The sequence below is a fragment of the Podarcis pityusensis genome (genome assembly GCF_964106645.2).
Source record: "Podarcis pityusensis genome assembly, chromosome: 17".
Lineage (NCBI taxonomy): Eukaryota > Metazoa > Chordata > Lepidosauria > Squamata > Lacertidae > Podarcis > Podarcis pityusensis.
In genome coordinates this window covers 11,702,690-11,723,999 of record NC_138042.1, presented here as the reverse complement: position 1 = coordinate 11,723,999, position 21,310 = coordinate 11,702,690, and the positions used below count along the sequence as shown (strand labels likewise).

At 40.0% G+C, this 21,310-nt stretch overlaps 4 protein-coding genes across 4 annotated transcripts; all 4 read right to left on the bottom strand.

Moving 5' to 3' along the window:
- Nucleotides 1-1,665: 1,665 nt before the first annotated feature.
- On the bottom strand, nt 1,666-3,681 carry LOC308466545 (olfactory receptor 10T2-like; the record flags this gene model as incomplete). The annotated part of the gene is made up of 1 exon (XM_080987369.1): nt 1,666-3,681. The coding sequence occupies exon 1, from the start codon at nt 2,608-2,610 to the stop codon at nt 1,666-1,668; it is 945 nt and encodes a 314-aa protein (XP_080843495.1). The 5' UTR covers nt 2,611-3,681.
- Nucleotides 3,682-7,260: 3,579 nt separating this feature from the next.
- Nucleotides 7,261-8,917, bottom strand: LOC308466501 (olfactory receptor 10T2-like). The gene has a single exon (XM_080987294.1). It carries the CDS (start codon nt 8,753-8,755, stop codon nt 7,811-7,813), a length of 945 nt encoding a protein of 314 aa, XP_080843420.1. The 5' UTR covers nt 8,756-8,917; the 3' UTR covers nt 7,261-7,810.
- A 5,830-nt stretch (nt 8,918-14,747) lies between these two features.
- LOC308467060 (olfactory receptor 10T2-like) lies at nt 14,748-16,102 on the bottom strand. Its single transcript, XM_080988438.1, has one exon. It carries the CDS (start codon nt 16,020-16,022, stop codon nt 15,078-15,080), a length of 945 nt encoding a protein of 314 aa, XP_080844564.1. The 5' UTR covers nt 16,023-16,102; the 3' UTR covers nt 14,748-15,077.
- A 3,553-nt stretch (nt 16,103-19,655) lies between these two features.
- Nucleotides 19,656-21,102, bottom strand: LOC308466105 (olfactory receptor 10T2-like). Its single transcript, XM_080986639.1, has one exon. It carries the CDS (start codon nt 21,055-21,057, stop codon nt 20,113-20,115), a length of 945 nt encoding a protein of 314 aa, XP_080842765.1. The 5' UTR covers nt 21,058-21,102; the 3' UTR covers nt 19,656-20,112.
- Between the last annotated feature and the right edge of the window lie 208 nt (nt 21,103-21,310).

Genomic DNA, 21,310 nt, shown 5'->3' with positions numbered 1-21,310 from the left:
ACTGAGCTAAGCCAATAAGTGTGGATAATAGGTGAAGGGGCGGTTGTTAGGAAGAAAAACAAGAGAATTAGGGTTAGTAAGTTCAATATCTTCTGTCGTCACAGGAAGGAGTCAGAAGGGTCATCATGATTAGTGGAGAATGGGGGCACTGTAGAGTCATCTGGAGAACACTGTTATTGCAATAAATCTTCCTTTTTAATTAACCACGCTGGCTGCGTTATCAAGTCGGAAACTGGGACTCCTGACAGGACCCAAGGGCCACCATCGGCTGCGGTGAGGACTGCAGGGCTTGCTCCCTTAAAGGCCTTTCCAGCTGAACTAGGGAGCAAGGACCAGGCCCTCACACTTCCAGCTATAAAGGGACTCCTGTGACAGAAACTGCCTTCTTGGCTGCTGAACCCACTATTGATCTCATCAGCTCAATCCACCAGAGCCTGTCTTCGCATACGGGAGAATTCCTCCTTGACACACACAGGCACTATAGCTAATCCAGTAACTTCTTTCAATACTGCCTGCCATTCCCATTCTCCCCAGGTAACAGCTTGCTTGCTCTGCGGAGACTGTGCGGAAAAGGTGCTGAAGAATGGACACCATTCAGACCATTCTATCCCAACCACACCATACAGTAGAATTGCACCCAACCCCTTCCACACTACTGAATTATGCTGGACCTTTCTTGATATATTGTGTGTTTTATGGTAGAAGGAAAATCAGCCTGGCAGCTACATTATTCTAGAATGCCAACTGAAGGACAAAAACATTATGTGGTCCAATGCAGGAAAATCGGGGGGTGAGGGGTCCACTCAGACATGATAGCACTGCAAATTAATGATCCAATTGCATATCTGATTATGTAATGGGAATATAATATGATATAGCCTTTCTTTGGGCATGGCTTTGAAAGTAATTAAAGTGTCAGGTTTAAATTATATATATATATATATATATATATATATATATATATATGAATGTTAAAATAAATGCATATTGAAAAATAGCAATGCTCCATTTTGTGTACAATATATTATTACATTCTTGCCAACACTTTATAAAAAGCAAATGTCAGAACAAATCACATGAAAGCAAAAGAGCAGAAATTAAGTGTGTTTGGTTACAAGAATTCCAACTTTGAAAAAAGATTCCCTCCTTAAAAATAGCCATTACTGGGGACAAGGAGGGGCAGAAAAAGCTACCTCCACAAAGATAAACAGAAATGTACCCCAAACTGAACCCAACCAAAATATACGGGTGGCAGCTATTCAACAAGAACAATTTTCACACTTCAGTCTCAGCACTATATGAGCTTGAAATAGTTCTGCGTGAATGATTGGTAGAGAAAATGTGGGCTAGGATTTGGGAGAAAACAACAGTAATCTTTGGAAACATTTCCTTTGTTGCAGGGCTGAATGATTACAGGTTCATTTATGAGAAAATTCCCACAACCCAATTTATTTTCCAGTGATGCACTAAAGAGAAAATCAAAGTTGTTTGTAAATGCTAAAACAAGGCCACATTTTTCCAAATGAATATTTCATATACAGATGAATTTTTTAAAAGATGAGAAAAAGCTACAATACTATTTGAGGCGTTCTTTGTCCATTAAACAACAGATACAGTATTTGTTGGCTTTTATAATTCCTCTTCAAAGTGGATAACGCTTAATTTTCACATTCTTTGGGTGCAGGAGCTTTTGCCAAGCGATTTCTTAAGTGCTATCTGGACATCTTTGTTTCTCAGGCTGTACACCAAGGGGTTCAATAAGGGAGTCACCATTGTGTAAGAGACAGTAATAAAAGTAGTCTGATCTAGCGTGTAACTGGATTTGGGCCCTAAATAGATAATGCCAGCACACCCAAAGTGCACTACGACCACGATAAGATGGGAGGCACAAGTGGAAAAGGCTTTTCGCTTCCCAGCCGTTGTGGGGATTTTCAAGACAGTGTTTGCAATTAAAATGTATGAGAGAAGGATGAACAGGAATGCACAAATTACAACCAAAACACAAATAATGAAAATGACAATTTCTCCTATGTAGTTTCGGCCACAGGCTAATTCAAGCAAAGGTGCTAAATCACACAAAAAGTGCTTAAGTTCATTTGGCCCACAGAAAGGCAAGGTAAATATGATTATAGTCTCTGTGGTGGAAAAAAGAAATCCAGTTGTTGCTGAACAAGCCACCAGTTTGATGCAGAGACTTTGATTCATCAAAATCTGATAACGTAAAGGTTTGCATATGGAGACATATCGGTCATACCCCATCACTGCTAGAAGCATACAATTTGTGCATGCAAAGCCCAGGAAAATGCACATCTGAGTGGCACAGCCAATGAAGGAAATGGTCTTCTTTTCTCTCAGAAAATTTGCAAGCATATTGGGGATAATGACAAGTGAATAGCAGATTTCTGAAAAGGAGAGGATGGAGAGGAAGAAGTACATGGGGGTGTGGAGGCTACGATCAATCCGTATCGTAGTGATGATGATTATATTTGCGATCAAAGTTACCAGGTAGATTAGAGAGAACACAAGAAACAATGGAACCTGCAGGTCTGGGAAATTGGAAAATCCAGCGAAGATAAATTCTGTCACCGCTGTTTGATTTTCTCTTCCCATTGATGCAGCATCTGAAAATAAACTTTAAAGATGTTACCAATTTCAACAGTGCTCATCCGCTGATGCTTTACACAAAAATACTGGGGGAGAGGCTTGTTCATAAAATGATTATTTATTTTTTGTTCTTTATTAGATTTATGTACCGCCCTTAAGCTGACTATCACAGGCCACTTTACAACATAAAAACACAAAATGCATAACGTGACCGTAAAAATGCAATAATAACAAATTAAAGAACAAGCCATTTGATGTGCCTTAAACATCACTCTATACAGCTGCCTGAGAAAAGGCCATCTCCATTTGCCCAGTGGTAGAACCGGCCTCAGTAGACAGAGCTAGCACAACGGTTGAGCAACCAGCAACCTAATTGTGTCACCCCTTAGACCAATTATTACATTCACTTGACCAATAAGTCTACACTGCAGAGTTGAATGTCTGATATCTCCCTTTCGAGGAATCCTGGGAATGTCTGCTCCCAACTTAGTGAGGCGTAAGAGCCAGTTTACAAAACTGAATTTTCCATAGAACTAAAATTTTAGCAATCAGACAACATTTTGGCATAGTTCATCACCATAGATTAAAATTCTGTATTCTTTTAATTGATGGAATTCCACTGTGAATGAATGTCTGGCTACAGCCCACAAACTGAGGAAGGAGCACAGAGGCAAGTGAGCTGAAGAGTTTGAGGCTTCACAATATTCCTGTCAATTGCAAAATTAACAGCATCACAAGGCATAACTCTGAACACAACTAGAATATTTTATTGAGGTGCATGCTTTTCTTCAGCTGCCTTTTAAAGAGTTATACATTTGGTGTCTATTCCAAATTGTAGCACCTCTCCAGGGTCTCAGTTTGATGTCTTCACTAGTCCTGCTAAGCTACCTCATACCCTTTTGGAAAAATATTGGATCTGGAGCCTTCTGTATGAAAAACAGTAACTCTGCTATTGAGTATGAATCTTGTTCCCAAGACAAAAGGAGTCAGGGGGCTATGAAATTGTTCTTATTTCCCTTTAAATTGGCAAAAACAAGAGCATCAGAAGGGCTGAATGAATGAATTCAAACCAAAGCTGCAGAATCTCAAACCACAATAGACTTACAAAGAAGCACAATGGATGTTGAGCTCTTCCAAATGACACCAATTTGCCACAATATCCTTTTTATGATGTTTTTATTGAGCATGGAATGATGTAAACCAGTTTATAAATCCCACCAGATATTATCTCCACGGTGTTTCAAAACGTAAAATAAATCAACCATCTTATTATCAAAGGGAGTTGTTAAAAGCTACAAGTAATAATTAACAATACATGTAATTTTATCCAGTATTGTGGGTCAACCCTTGACAATGGATCCAGATTTGGCATTACTTTCTCTAGAAAGCAATACAACTCAACCATTGACCGCTATCCTCTTGCATTTATGTTCTAAGCAGCAGCTAAAATCTCCATTGCTCGTCACTAGAAATCCAGATCCCCATCCCGGTATTGTTGGTTTGGATGGTTATGGGACATTGCTCTCTCTAAACATCTAACATGCCAGAGAAGGCATTAAAAAACTTTGAGGAAATAAGAGAACACATCTCAGACTGGTTCCAATACCATCAGTTATTTGAAAAATTTAAATCTGACAAACAAAGGGGGTTCTCAACAGAAATTTCCCGATTCGAATCTGATCTTGTAAATTCTAAAAGAAAAACTCTTTCCAAAACTTATCCACTCCTTCTTGACTGGACAGTAAAGGAGGAGGAGGCAACAGTGGCAATGGTGAGGTGGTCCCAGGATTTTGGCCATTCAATAACCATGGCCCAATGGGAAAATTTATGGAAGATCAATTGGAAATTCACAAATTGTTACCCGATTAGAGAGAACTTTCAAAAAATGCAACATCGATGGTATCTAACACCATGGAAACTTTCAAAAATGTATAAAAATATGTCAAGTAATTGTTGGAGATGCGTGAATCAGGAAAATTCTACCATATGTGGTGCATATGTAGGAAAATACAGGTATTCTGGGAGAGTATCCATGTAGAACTGCAAAAAATGTTAAAGATCTCTTACAATAAAACACCAGAGGCCTACCTCCTGGGAATAACAGATTTGGATATTCCACAAAAGAGGAAGGGTATCTTTTTATATGCGATGGTGGCAGCAAGAGTTTTGATCGCAGTAAAATGGAAGAGTAATGAAATCCCCTCTATACAAGATTGGATCCAAAAGCTGACAGTATATGCCGAATTAGATGGTTTATCAGAAAAAATAAAGAATAAATCAAAACAGGAATTTGTTTCAAAATGGGAGGTTTTCAAAGATTATCTGAAAAATAAATATAGTAGTTTAAATTCTGTTGCAGCATTCGAGGAACTTCAGTAATACTTGCAAGGTAGATATAAGAAATTAGATTTATTGAGAATAAGTTTAATTATGAGAAAAGCGTGTACTGGCAAAAAGTAATATGAATTTGAAATATGGAATAGATGGGAGGTTGGGTCTTTAGTGTTAAGACCAATAGATGTTTTATTGTTTGCTAAGAAAATTATGTGTCTATGGTTATTTTTGTAATTTGTGTGTAATTTGGTATTTGTGTGTGTGCGTTTTTCTTGTTGTATAAATAAAAAACTTTTTTTAAAAAAATGCCAGAGAGGGCTTAGCGGCAGGGAGACAAAAACAGGCTGTTTCTATTCCATTTGGTAGCTCTTTCTATCCTTTGGCAATGCCGAGCCAAACAAGCACCAAATGTCCCGTAGCCCAAATAAACCTCTGGAGAAGTTCTCCGTATGTTTAGTTGATATTATATGGTATTATATAGTTGATATTATATAGTAAACACCTGGCTTGGGCATCTACGTTTTTAGCAGCATTGCATGAATGGTTCTTTTTTCCATTGTTGTTGTTGGAATCATAGAATCTTAGAGTTGGAAGGGACATGTCATGAATGAGCCAGCTCCCAGTGAAGGAAGCAGTTACGAAGAGAGAGGGTTAAATGGCAGACAAGAGGAGCCTTGGCCAGGGTCAACTCCTCCGCCCGTTGGAATGACAACTGATAATGTTGCACGCGAGCAGGAACCTAGCCAAAGCTGTCAGGAGTTTCAAACAGGAGCAAACAGAAACATGGGTAGTTCATCAGAAAAGGAAAAGACTGAGCTAAGCCAATAAGTGTGGATAATAGGTGAAGGGGCTGTTGTTAGGAAGAAAAACAAGAGAATTAGGGTTAGTAAGTTCAATATCTTCCGTCATCACAGGAAGGAGTCAGAAGGGTCATCATGATTAGTGGAGAATGGCGGCACTGTAGAGTCATCTGGAGAACACTGTGATTGCAATAAATCTTCCTTTTTAATTAACCACACTGGCTGCGTTATCAAGTCGGAAACTGGGACTCCTGACAGGACCCAAGGGCCACCATCGGCTGTGGTGAGGACTGCAGGGCCTGCTCCCTTAAAGGCCTTTCCAGCTGACCTAGGGAGCAAAGACCAGGCCCTCACACTTCCAGCTATAAAGGGACTCCTGTGGCAGAAACTGCCTTCTTGGCTGCTGAACCCACTATTGATCTCATCAGCTCAATGCACCAGAGCCTGTCTTCGCATACGGGAGAATTCCTCCTTGACACACAGACACACACACAGTGGCGTAGCGTGGGTTGTCAGCACCCGGGGCAAGGCAAGTAATTTGCGCCCCCTAACCCGGGGCCAGGCAAGTAATTTGCGCCCCCTAACCCCTAAGCTGCCGCCGCTGCCAGCTTCTTCTTGCTGCTGCCTGGTCTGGTCTGGTGTGGTTCTCTCCCGCACTCAGCGCTGCGCTGGGCGGCCGCTGCACTGTCCCTCCCCCAGATAGTCCCTCGCTCTCTCTCCGCACCGCACGCCTGGCACCCACCCCCTCCACAGTGGGCGGCGACCCAGCGGCTCGGATCGGATTTGCACAGCCAGCACTGCAGTGAGAGAGAGTGAGTGAGCCAGGTAGGGGCAGAGAGCTGCGAGTGCAAGCGCACCCCCCCCCGATGTTGTGACCGGTGCGGCCAGCCCCCCCTGCACCCCTCACGCTACGCCACTGCACACACAGGCACTATAGCTAATTCAGTAACTTCTTTCAATACTCCCATTCTCCCCAGGTAACAGCTGAGACTGTGCGGAAAAGGTGCTGAAGAATGGACACCATTCAGACCATTCTATCCCAACCACACCATACAGTAGAATTGCACCCAACCCCTTCCACACTACTGAATTATGCTGGACCTTTCTTGATATATTGTGTGTTTTATGGTAGAAGGAAAATCAGCCTGGCAGCTACATTATTCTAGAATGCCAACTGAAGGACAAAAACATTATGTGGTCCAATGCAGGAAAATCGGGGGGTGAGGGGTCCACTCAGACATGATAGCACTGCAAATTAACGATCCAATTGCATATCTGATTATGTAATGGGAATATAATATGATATAGCCTTTCTTTGGGCATGGCTTTGAAAGTAATTAAAGTGTCAGGTTTAAATTATATATATATATATAGAATGTTAAAATAAATGCATATTGAAAAATAGCAATGCTCCATTTTGTGTACAATATATTATTACATTCTTGCCAACACTTTATAAAAAGCAAATGTCAGAACAAATCACATGAAAGCAAAAGAGCAGAAATTAAGTGTGTTTGGTTACAAGAATTCCAACTTTGAAAAAAGATTCCCTCCTTAAAAATAGCCATTACTGGGGACAAGGAGGGGCAGAAAAAGCTACCTCCACAAAGATAAACAGAAATGTACCCCAAACTGAACCCAACCAAAATATACGGGTGGCAGCCATTCAACAAGAACAATTTTGACACTTCAGTCTCAGCACTATATGAGCTTGAAATAGTTCTGCGTGAATGATTGGTAGAGAAAATGAGGGCTAGGATTTGGGAGAAAACAACAATAATCTTTAGAAAAGTTTCCTTTGTTGCAGGGCTGAATGATTACAGGTTCATTTATGAGAAAATTCCCACAACCCAATTTATTTTCCAGTGATGTACTAAAGAGAAAATCAAAGTTGTTTGTAAATGCTAAAGCAAGGCCACATTTTTCCAAGTGAATATTTCATATACAAATGAATTTTTTAAAAGATGAGAAAAAGCTACAATACTATTTGAGGCGTTCTTTGTCCATTAAACAACAGATACAGTATTTGTTGGCTTTTATAATTCCTCTTCAAACTGGATTACGCTTAATTTTCACATTCTTTGGGTGCAGGAGCTTTTGCCAAGCGATTTCTTAAGTGCTATCTGGACATCTTTGTTTCTCAGGCTGTACACCAAGGGGTTCAACAAGGGAGTCACCATTGTGTAAGAGACAGTAATAAAAGTAGTCTGATCTAGTGTGTAACTGGATTTGGGCCCTAAATAGATAATGCCAGCACACCCAAAGTGCACTACGACCACGATAAGATGGGAGGCACAAGTGGAAAAGGCTTTTCGTTTCCCAGCCGTTGTGGGGATTTTCAAGACAGTGTTTGCAATTAAAATGTATGAGAGAAGGATGAACAGGAATGCACAAATTACAACCAAAACACAAATAATGAAAATGACAATTTCTCCTATGTAGTTTCGGCCACAGGCTAATTCAAGCAAAGGTGCTAAATCACACAAAAAGTGCTTAAGTTCATTTGGCCCACAGAAAGGCAAGGTAAATATGATTATAGTCTCTGAGGTGGAAAAAAGAAATCCAGTTGTTGCTGAACAAGCCACCAGTTTGATGCAGAGACTTTGATTCATCAAAATCTGATAACGTAAAGGTTTGCATATGGAGACATATCGGTCATACCCCATCACTGCTAGAAGCATACAATTTGTGCATGCAAAGCCCAGGAAAATGCACATCTGAGTGGCACAGCCAATGAAGGAAATGGTCTTCTTTTCTCTCAGAAAATTTGCAAGCATATTGGGGATAATGACAAGTGAATAGCAGATTTCTGAAAAGGAGAGGATGGAGAGGAAGAAGTACATGGGGGTGTGGAGGCTACGATCAATCCGTATCGTAGTGATGATGATTATATTTGCGATCAAAGTTACCAGGTAGATTAGAGAGAACACAAGAAACAATGGAACCTGCAGGTCTGGGAAATTGGAAAATCCAGCGAAGATAAATTCTGTCACCGCTGTTTGATTTTCTCTTCCCATTGATGCAGCATCTGAAAATAAACTTTAAAGATGTTACCAATTTCAACAGTGCTCATCCGCTGATGCTTTACACAAAAATACTGGGGGAGAGGCTTGTTCATAAAATGATTATTTATTTTTTGTTCTTTATTAGATTTATGTACCGCCCTTAAGCTGACTATCACAGGCCACTTTACAACGTAAAAACACAAAATGCATAACGTGACCGTAAAAATGCAATAATAACAAATTAAAGAACAAGCCATTTGATGTGCCTTAAACATCACTCTATACAGCTGCCTGAGAAAAGGCCATCTCCATTTGCCCAGTGGTAGAACCGGCCTCAGTAGACAGAGCTAGCACAACGGTTGAGCAACCAGCAACCTAATTGTGTCACCCCTTAGACCAATTATTACATTCACTTGACCAATAAGTCTACACTGCAGAGTTGAATGTCTGATATCTCCCTTTCGAGGAATCCTGGGAATGTCTGCTCCCAACTTAGTGAGGCGTAAGAGCCAGTTTACAAAACTGAATTTTCCATAGAACTAAAATTTTAGCAATCAGACAACATTTTGGCATAGTTCATCACCATAGATTAAAATTCTGTATTCTTTTAATTGATGGAATTCCACTGTGAATGAATGTCTGGCTACAGCCCACAAACTGAGGAAGGAGCACAGAGGCAAGTGAGCTGAAGAGTTTGAGGCTTCACAATATTCCTGTCAATTGCAAAATTAACAGCATCACAAGGCATAACTCTGAACACCACTAGAATATTTTATTGAGGTGCATGCTTTTCTTCAGCTGCCTTTTAAAGAGTTATACATTTGGTGTCTATTCCAAATTGTAGCACCTCTCCAGGGTCTCAGTTTGATGTCTTCACTAGTCCTGCTAAGCTACCTCATACCCTTTTGGAAAAATATTGGATCTGGAGCCTTCTGTATGAAAAACAGTAACTCTGCTATTGAGTATGAATCTTGTTCCCAAGACAAAAGGAGTCAGGGGGCTATGAAATTGTTCTTATTTCCCTTTAAATTGGCAAAAACAAGAGCATCAGAAGGGCTGAATGAATGAATTCAAACCAAAGCTGCAGAATCTCAAACCACAATAGACTTACAAAGAAGCACAATGGATGTTGAGCTCTTCCAAATGACACCAATTTGCCACAATATCCTTTTTATGATGTTTTTATTGAGCATGGAATGATGTAAACCAGTTTATAAATCCCACCAGATATTATCTCCACGGTGTTTCAAAACGTAAAATAAATCAACCATCTTATTATCAAAGGGAGTTGTTAAAAGCTACAAGTAATAATTAACAATACATGTAATTTTATCCAGTATTGTGGGTCAACCCTTGACAATGGATCCAGATTTGGCATTACTTTCTCTAGAAAGCAATACAACCCAACCATTGACCGCTATCCTCTTGCATTTATGTTCTAAGCAGCAGCTAAAATCTCCATTGCTCATCACTAGAAATCCAGATCCCCATCCCGGTATTGTTGGTTTGGATGGTTATGGGACATTGCTCTCTCTAAACATCTAACATGCCAGAGAAGGCATTAAAAAACTTTGAGGAAATAAGAGAACACATCTCAGACTGGTTCCAATACCATCAGTTATTTGAAAAATTTAAATCTGACAAACAAAGGGGGTTCTCAACAGAAATTTCCCGATTCGAATCTGATCTTGTAAATTCTAAAAGAAAAACTCTTTCCAAAACTTATCCACTCCTTCTTGACTGGACAGTAAAGGAGGAGGAGGCAACAGTGGCAATGGTGAGGTGGTCCCAGGATTTTGGCCATTCAATAACCATGGCCCAATGGGAAAATTTATGGAAGATCAATTGGAAATTCACAAATTGTTACCCGATTAGAGAGAACTTTCAAAAAATGCAACATCGATGGTATCTAACACCATGGAAACTTTCAAAAATGTATAAAAATATGTCAAGTAATTGTTGGAGATGCGTGAATCAGGAAAATTCTACCATATGTGGTGCATATGTAGGAAAATACAGGTATTCTGGGAGAGTATCCATGTAGAACTGCAAAAAATGTTAAAGATCTCTTACAATAAAACACCAGAGGCCTACCTCCTGGGAATAACAGATTTGGATATTCCACAAAAGAGGAAGGGTATCTTTTTATATGCGATGGTGGCAGCAAGAGTTTTGATCGCAGTAAAATGGAAGAGTAATGAAATCCCCTCTATACAAGATTGGATCCAAAAGCTGACAGTATATGCCGAATTAGATGGTTTATCAGAAAAAATAAAGAATAAATCAAAACAGGAATTTGTTTCAAAATGGGAGGTTTTCAAAGATTATCTGAAAAATAAATATAGTAGTTTAAATTCTGTTGCAGCATTCGAGGAACTTCAGTAATACTTGCAAGGTAGATATAAGAAATTAGATTTATTGAGAATAAGTTTAATTATGAGAAAAGCGTGTACTGGCAAAAAGTAATATGAATTTGAAATATGGAATAGATGGGAGGTTGGGTCTTTAGTGTTAAGACCAATAGATGTTTTATTGTTTGCTAAGAAAATTATGTGTCTATGGTTATTTTTGTAATTTGTGTGTAATTTGGTATTTGTGTGTGTGCGTTTTTCTTGTTGTATAAATAAAAAACTTTTTTTAAAAAAATGCCAGAGAGGGCTTAGCGGCAGGGAGACAAAAACAGGCTGTTTCTATTCCATTTGGTAGCTCTTTCTATCCTTTGGCAATGCCGAGCCAAACAAGCACCAAATGTCCCGTAGCCCAAATAAACCTCTGGAGAAGTTCTCCGTATGTTTAGTTGATATTATATGGTATTATATAGTTGATATTATATAGTAAACACCTGGCTTGGGCATCTACGTTTTTAGCAGCATTGCATGAATGGTTCTTTTTTCCATTGTTGTTGTTGGAATCATAGAATCTTAGAGTTGGAAGGGACATGTCATGAATGAGCCAGCTCCCAGTGAAGGAAGCAGTTACGAAGAGAGAGGGTTAAATGGCAGACAAGAGGAGCCTTGGCCAGGGTCAACTCCTCCGCCCGTTGGAATGACAACTGATAATGTTGCACGCGAGCAGGAACCTAGCCAAAGCTGTCAGGAGTTTCAAACAGGAGCAAACAGAAACATGGGTAGTTCATCAGAAAAGGAAAAGACTGAGCTAAGCCAATAAGTGTGGATAATAGGTGAAGGGGCTGTTGTTAGGAAGAAAAACAAGAGAATTAGGGTTAGTAAGTTCAATATCTTCCGTCATCACAGGAAGGAGTCAGAAGGGTCATCATGATTAGTGGAGAATGGCGGCACTGTAGAGTCATCTGGAGAACACTGTGATTGCAATAAATCTTCCTTTTTAATTAACCACACTGGCTGCGTTATCAAGTCGGAAACTGGGACTCCTGACAGGACCCAAGGGCCACCATCGGCTGTGGTGAGGACTGCAGGGCCTGCTCCCTTAAAGGCCTTTCCAGCTGACCTAGGGAGCAAAGACCAGGCCCTCACACTTCCAGCTATAAAGGGACTCCTGTGGCAGAAACTGCCTTCTTGGCTGCTGAACCCACTATTGATCTCATCAGCTCAATGCACCAGAGCCTGTCTTCGCATACGGGAGAATTCCTCCTTGACACACAGACACACACACAGTGGCGTAGCGTGGGTTGTCAGCACCCGGGGCAAGGCAAGTAATTTGCGCCCCCTAACCCGGGGCCAGGCAAGTAATTTGCGCCCCCTAACCCCTAAGCTGCCGCCGCTGCCAGCTTCTTCTTGCTGCTGCCTGGTCTGGTCTGGTGTGGTTCTCTCCCGCACTCAGCGCTGCGCTGGGCGGCCGCTGCACTGTCCCTCCCCCAGATAGTCCCTCGCTCTCTCTCCGCACCGCACGCCTGGCACCCACCCCCTCCACAGTGGGCGGCGACCCAGCGGCTCGGATCGGATTTGCACAGCCAGCACTGCAGTGAGAGAGAGTGAGTGAGCCAGGTAGGGGCAGAGAGCTGCGAGTGCAAGCGCACCCCCCCCCGATGTTGTGACCGGTGCGGCCAGCCCCCCCTGCACCCCTCACGCTACGCCACTGCACACACAGGCACTATAGCTAATTCAGTAACTTCTTTCAATACTCCCATTCTCCCCAGGTAACAGCTGAGACTGTGCGGAAAAGGTGCTGAAGAATGGACACCATTCAGACCATTCTATCCCAACCACACCATACAGTAGAATTGCACCCAACCCCTTCCACACTACTGAATTATGCTGGACCTTTCTTGATATATTGTGTGTTTTATGGTAGAAGGAAAATCAGCCTGGCAGCTACATTATTCTAGAATGCCAACTGAAGGACAAAAACATTATGTGGTCCAATGCAGGAAAATCGGGGGGTGAGGGGTCCACTCAGACATGATAGCACTGCAAATTAATGATCCAATTGCATATCTGATTATGTAATGGGAATATAATATGATATAGCCTTTCTTTGGGCATGGTTTGAAAGTAATTAAAGTGTCAGGTTTTTTATATATATATACATATATATATATATATATATATATATATATATATATATATGAATGTTAAAATAAATGCATATTGAAAAATAGCAATACTCCATTTTGTGTACAATATATTATTACATTCTTGCCAACACTTTATAAAAAGCAAATGTCAGAACATACTACATGAAAGCAAAAGAGCAGAAATTAAGTGTGTTTGGTTACAAGAATTCCAACTTTGAAAAAAGATTCCCTCCTTAAAAATAGCCATTACTGGGGACAAGGAGGGGCAGAAAAAGCTACCTCCACAAAGATAAACAGAAATGTACCCCAAACTGAACCCAACCAAAATATACGGGTGGCAGCTATTCAACAAGAACAATTTTGACACTTCAGTCTCAGCACTATATGAGCTTGAAATAGTTCTGCGTGAAATAAGGGAGGCCTATAATTTGGACAAAAAAAATTGGTTTCCAGGTGGAAAAATCAAAATCAGAAACAGAACTGTTAGAACCCAAAACTAAGATTTTGTCAAAGATGTATAACTTGCTGTTGAAATGGAATACTCAGGATGAAACGGTGAAATCTGCTATGATTAAATGGGCACAAGATGTTGGACATAACATTATGTTTGCTGACTGGGAACAGTTGTGGACCACTGGTATGAAATTTACGGCATGTAATGCCCTAAGAGAGAATATTATGAAAATGATATACAGGTGGTACATGACACCAGTCAAGCTTGCAAAAATCTATCATTTGCCCGATAATAAATGTTGGAAATGTAAAGAAAACGAAGGTACATTCTTTCACCTTGGGTGGACGTGCCCAAAGATTAAGGTTTTCTGGGAGATGATCTATAATGAAATGAAAAAGGTATTTAAATATACCTTTCTAAAGAAACCAGAGGCCTTCCTGCTGGGCATAGTCGGCCAATTGTTGCCAAAGAAGGACAGAACTTTCTTTATGTATGCCACAACAGCAGCAAGAATACTTATTGCAAAGTATTGGAAGACACAAGATCTACCCACTCTGGAAGAATGGCAGATGAAGATGATGGACTATATGGAACTGGCGGAAATGACTGGCAGAATCCGAGACCAGGGAGAAGAGTCGATGGAAGAAGATTAGAAAAAGTTTAAAGACTATTTACAGAAATATTGCAAAATTAATGAATGCTAGAATGATGTTGGATAGAAACTAAGTGGGTTTTAGCTGTAAGGTTATAAGGGAATATGAAAAAATGGATTATTAACAGGTAAAAATTTAATGTTACAATATACTATGATTAAAGACTAGGATATACAAAGAGGGGAGGGATTTGCTGAACCAACAAATTGAACTGGAATACAAAAAAGGGAGGCGTGAGGAGATCCAGGAAATAAGCAAATGAAAGATAAGTAATGGAAAGAATGAATTGTTTTTAACCATTTTTATTCTGTATTTTTATTTTTTATTTTTTCATTTTGTAATATCTTGAAAATCTTAATAAATATCTTATAAAAAAAATGAAATAGTTCTGCGTGAATGATTGGTAGAGAAAATGTGGGCTAGGATTTGGGAGAAAACAACAGTAATCTTTAGAAAAGTTTCCTTTGTTGCAGGGCTGAATGATTACAGGTTCATTTATGAGAAAATTCCCACAACCCGATTTATTTTCCAGTGATGTACTAAAGAGAAAATCAAAGTTGTTTGTAACTGCTAAAGCAAGGCCACATTTTTCCAAGTGAATATTCCATATACACATGAATTTTTAAAAAGATGAGAAAAAGCTACAATACTATTTGAGGCATTCTTTGTCCATCAACTACACATAATTGTTGGGTTTCATAATTCCTCTTCAAAGTGGATAGCGCTTAATTTTCATATTCTTTGGGTGCAGGAGCTTTTGCCAAGGGATTTCTTAAGTGCTATTTGAACATCTTTGTTTCTCAGGCTGTACACCAAGGGGTTCAACAACGGAGTCACCATTGTGTAAGAGACAGAAATAAAAATAGTCTGATCTAGCGTGTAACTGGATTTGGGCCTTAAGTAGATAATGCAAGCACACCCAAAGTGCACTACGACCACGATAAGATGGGAGGCACAAGTGGAAAAGGCTTTTCGCTTCCCAGCCGTTGTGGGGATTTTCAAGACAGTGTTTGCAATTAAAATGTATGAGAGAAGGATGAACAAGAATGAACAAATTACAGCCAAAACACAAATAAGGGTAATGACAATTTCCCCGATGTAGTTTCGGCCACAGGCTAATTCAAGCAAAGGTGATAAATCACAAAAGAAGTGCTTAAGTTTATTTGGTCCACAGAAAGGCAAGGTAAATATGATTATAGTCTCTGAGGTGGAAAAAAGAAATCCAGTTGTTGCTGAACAAGCCACCAGCTTGGCGCAGAGTCTTTGATTCATCAGAATCTGATAACGTAACGGTTTGCATATGGAGACATATCGGTCATACCCCATCACTGCTAGAAGCATACAATTTGTGCATGCAAAGCCCAGGAAAAGGAACATCTGAGTAACACAGCCAATGAAGGAAATGGTCGTCTTCTCTCTTAGAAGATTTGCAAGCATATTGGGGATAATGACCAGTGAGTAGCAGATTTCTGAGAAGGAGAGGATGGAGAGGAAGAAGTACATGGGGATGTGGAGGCTGCGGTTAAGCCGTATCGTAGTGATGATGATTATATTTCCCATCAAAGTAACCAGGAACATAAGAGAGAACACCAGAAACAACATAACCTGCAGGTCTGGGAAATTGGAAAACCCAACAAGGATAAATTCTGTCACTATTGTATGATTTTCTCTTCCCATTGATGTAGAATCTGAAAATGAACTTTAAAGATGTTACAGATTGCAACAGTGCTCGTCAGCTGATGTTTAATACAAAAATACTGAGGGAGATGCTTGTTCATAAAATGATTTTTTTTGTTTATTTTTTGTTCTTTATTAAATTTATGTACTGCCCTTCAGCTGACTATCATAGGCCAGTTTACAACATAAAAACAGAAAATGCATAACGTGATCGTAAAAATGCAATAATAACACATTAAAGAACAAGCCATTTGATGTGCCTTAAACATCACTCCATACAGCTGCGTGAGAAAAGGCTGCCTCCATTTGCCCAATGGTAGAGCCGGCCTCAGTAGACAGAGCCTAGCACAACACTTCAGCAACCAGCAACCTCATTGTGTCACCCCTTAGACCAATTATTACATTCACTTGACCAATAAGTCTACACTGCAGAGTTGAATGTCTGATATCTCCCTTTCGAGGAATCCTGGGAATGTCTGCTCCCAAGTTAGTGAGGCCAGTTTACAAAACTGCATTTTGCATCGAACTAAAATTTTAGCAATCAGACAACATTTTGGCATAGTTCATCACCATAGATTAAAATTCTGTATTCTTTTAATTGATGGAATTCCACAGTGAATAAATGTCTGGCTACAGCCCACAAACTGATGAAGGAGCACAGAGGCAAGTGAGCTGAAGAGTTTGAGGCTTCAAAATATTCCTGTCAATTGCAAAATTAACAGCATCACAAGTCATAACTCTGAACACCACTAGAAAACTGAGGAGCATGCCTATCTTAAGCTGCCCTTTATAGAGTCATGCAGTCAGTGTCTGTTCCAAATTGTAGCACCTCTCCAGGGTCTCAGGTTGATGTCTTCACTAGTCCTGCTAAGCTACCTCATACCCTTTTGGAAAAATATTGGATCTGGAGCCTTCTGTATGAAAAACAGTAACTCTGCCATTGAATATGAATCTTGTGGCCAAGATAAAAAAGAGTCAGGTGCTTCGAAATTGTTCTTATATCCCTTCAAAGTGGCAAGGACAAGAGCATCTGAAGGGCTGAATGAATGAATTCAAATCAAAGCTGCAGAACCTCAAACCACAATAGACTTACAAGGAAGCACGATGTATGTTGAGCTCTTCCAAATGACACCAATTTGCCACAATATCCTTTTTATGATGTTTTTATTGAGCATGGAATGATGTAAACAAATCCCACCAGATATTATCTCTACGGTGTTTCAAAACGTAAAATAAATCAACCATCTTATTATCAATGGGAGTTGTTAGAATCTACAAGTAATAATTAACAATACATATAATTTTATTGGGTGTATTTTTTTTCTAAAGCTGTTGACTTCATCTCTATATCGATACATTTTGTTACATCTACTTGTTTTCCATTTTTTATTTTATCATGATAAATATTACAGATTGTTTCTGTGTAAAGCGCACTTAGATCTTTATGATTAAGTGGTGTGTGAATATTGTTTAATAAATGAAAATAGCATACAGGACAAATGGCTCTGGGGTAAGCCACACCCATTGCCATATAGGCAGGGAAATGTCCATCTACAAGTACAATGCTAGCACAACACCTAACATCTCACAAGGCACTGAAGACATCAGGGTTCAAGGAGATGAACAGAAACTGAATATTTTCACAGATTATATTTTACTGATGCTCCATAATCCAAGCTAAGCCCCTTTTCCTTTGCAGAGGATACTAAATGATTTCATGGCAGTATCTGCATTCTAAATGACTTCTGGACCCAGGTGTTCAATCTAATTTCTATTATCGTGCATCAAACCTCAGCAATGGATCCAGATTTGGCATTACTTTCTCTTGAAAGTAATACAACCCAAGCATTGACCACTATCCTCTTGTACAGTGGTACCTCAGGTTACATAAGCTTCAGGTTACAGAGTCCGCTAACCCAGAAACAGTGTATCAGGTTAAGAACTTTGCTTCAGGATGAGAACAGAAATTGTGCTCCGGCGGCGCATGATTAACCTGAGGTACCACTGTATTTATGTTCTAAGCAGCAGCTAAAATCTCCATTTCTAGTCACTGGAAATCCAGATCCCCATCCCAAGATTGTTGGTTAAGGAAGGTTATGGGAAACTGTGCTCTCTGAACATCTAACATGCCAGAGAGGGCTTAGCGTCAGGGAGACAAAAACAGTGTTTCTATTCCATTTGGTAGGTCTTTCCATCTTTTGGCAATGCTGAGCCTAACAAGCATCCCATCCCATAGCCCAAATAAACCTATGGTGAAATTCTGTCAGTCACAGTTGATATTATATGGTAAACACCTGTCTTGGGAATCTACATTTTGAGCTGCATTTCATTAACGGTCCCCCCCCCCCATGGTTGTTGTTGGAATCATAGAATCAAAGATTTGTAAGGGACCCAAGGGTCACCATCGGCTGTGGGGAGGATAGAAGAAGAAGAAGGAGGAGGAGGAGGAGGAGGAGGAGGAGGAGTTTGGATTTGATATCCCACTTTATCACTACCCAAAGGAGTCTCAAAGCGGCTAACATTCTCCTTTCCCTTCCTCCCCCACAACAAACACTCTGTGAGGTGAGTGGGGCTGAGAGACTTCAGAGAAGTGTGACTAGCCCAAGGTCACCCAGCAGCTGCATGTGGAGGAGCGGAGATGTGAACCCAGTTCCCCAGATTACAAGTCTACTGCTCTTAACCAATACACAACACTGGCTCTCTTAAAATACATAAATACATACATAAAATAAATACAGGGCCTACTCCCTTATAAGGCCTTTCCAGCTGACCTAGGGGGCAAGGCCAAGGTCCTCACACTTCCTGCTATAAAGGGACTCCTGTGGCAGAAACTGCCTTCTTGGCTGTTGGACCCACTATTGATCTCATTAGCTCAATCTGCCAGAGCCTGTCTTCGCATACGGGAGAATTCCTCTTACACACACACACACACACACACACACACACACAAAACCCCAATTAATCCAGTAACTTCTTTCAATACTGCCTGCCATTCCCATTCTCACCAGATAACAGCTTGCTTGCTCTGCTCAGACTCTGTGCAGAAAAGGTGCTGAAAAATGGACACCATTCAGATTATTCCCTCCCAACCACACCATACAGTAGAATTGCACCCCTTCCACACTACTGGATCATGCTGGATCTTGTTTCAGATATTGCATATTTTCTGAGAAAAGGAAAATCAGCCTGGCAGCTTCATTATTCTGGAATGCCAGCTGAAGGACAAAAACCTCCTGTGGTCCAATGCAGGAAAATCAGGGGGTGAGGGGTCCACTCAGACATGATAGCACTGCAAATTACATATCAAATTACACATCTAATTAAGTAATGGGCAAATAACATGTTATAGCCTTTCTTTTGACATGTTTCTGAAAGTAATTAAAGCGTCAGGTTTAAATTATATAAATATGAATGCTAAGATAAATGCATATCAAAAAATTGCAATGCTCCGTTTTATATACAATATATTGTTACGTCCTTGCTGACACGTTACAGAAAGCAAATGTCAGAACAAATCACATGAAAGCAAAAGAGCAGAAATCAAGTGTGTTTGGTTACATGAATTCCAACCTTTGAAAACGCAACATATATGATCCCCTCTTTAAAAATAGCCATTACTGGGGACAAGGAAGGGCAGAAATAATTACGTACCAAAGATAAGCAGAAATGGACACCAACCTGACCCCAACAAGAACAATTTTCACACTTCAGTCTCAGCACTATATGAGCTTGAAATAGTTCTGCATGAATGTTTGGTAGTGAAAATGAGGGCTAGGATTTGGGAGAAAACAATAGTAATTTTTAGAAACGTTTCCTTTGTTGCGGGGCTGAATGATTACAGGTTAATGTATGCGAAAATTCCGAAAACCCAATTTATTTTCCAGTGATGCACTAAAGAGAAAATCAAAGTTGTTTGTAAATGCTAAAACAAGGCCACATTTTTCCAAGTGAACATTCCATATACAGATGAATTTTTTAAAAGATGAGAAAAAGCTACAATACTATTTGAGGTGTTCTTTGTCCATTAAACTACAGATACAGCATTTGTTGGGTTTCATAATTCCTCTTCAAAGTGGATAACGCTTAATTTTCACATTCTTTGGGTGCAGGAGCTTTTGCCAAGCGATTTCTTAAGTGCTATCTGGACATCTTTGTTTCTCAGGCTGTACACCAAGGGGTTCAACAAGGGAGTCACCATTGTGTAAGAGACAGAAATAAAAGTCGTCTCATCTAGCGTGTAACTAGATTTGGGCCCTAAATAGATAATGCCAGCACACCCAAAGTGCACCACGACCACGATAAGATGGGAGGCACAAGTGGAAAAGGCTTTTCGCTTCCCAGCCATTGTGGGGATTTTCAAGACAGTGTTTGCAATTAAAATGTACGAGAGAAGGATGAACAAGAATGAACAAATTACAACCAAAACACAAATAATGAAAATAACAATTTCTCCTATGTAGTTACGGCCACAGGCTAATTCAAGCAATGGTGCTAAATCACACAAGTAGTGCTTAAGTTCATTTGGCCCACAGAAAGGCAAAGTAAATATGATTATAGTCTCTGATGTAGAAAAAATAAATGCAAGTGATACTGAACAAGCCACCAGCTTGGTGCAGAGTCTTTGATTCATCAGAATCTGATAACGTAAAGGTTTGCATATGGAGACATATCGGTCATACCCCATCACTGCTAGAAGAAAACAATCTGTGCACCCAAAGCCCAGGAAAATGCACATCTGAGTAGCACAGCCAATGAAGGAAATGGTCTTCTTTTCTCTTAGAAGATTTGCAAGCATATTGGGGATAATGACGAGTGTGTAGCAGATTTCTGAGAAGGAGAGGATGGAGAGGAAGAAGTACATGGGGATGTGGAGGCTGCGGTTAAGCCGTATCGCAGTGATGATGATTATATTTCCCATCAAAGTCATCAGGTAGATTAGAGAGAACACCAGAAACAATGGAATCTTCAGGTCTGGGAAATTGGAAAATCCAGCAAGGATAAATTCTGTCACTATTGTTTGATTTTCTCTTCCCATTGATGCAGGATCTGAAAATAAACTTTAAAGGTGTTACAGATTCCAACAGTGGTCATACCTGATGTTTTATAAAAAAAAAATACTTGGGGGAAATGCACTCATAAAATGTCTGCTTCCAAGTTTGTGAGGTATTAGATCCAGTTTACAAAACTGCATTTCCTTGAGAAATAAAATTTTAGCAATCAGAAAACATCTTGGCATAGTTCATCACCGTAAATTAAAATTTTGGATTCTTATAATTGGAGAAGCCCTG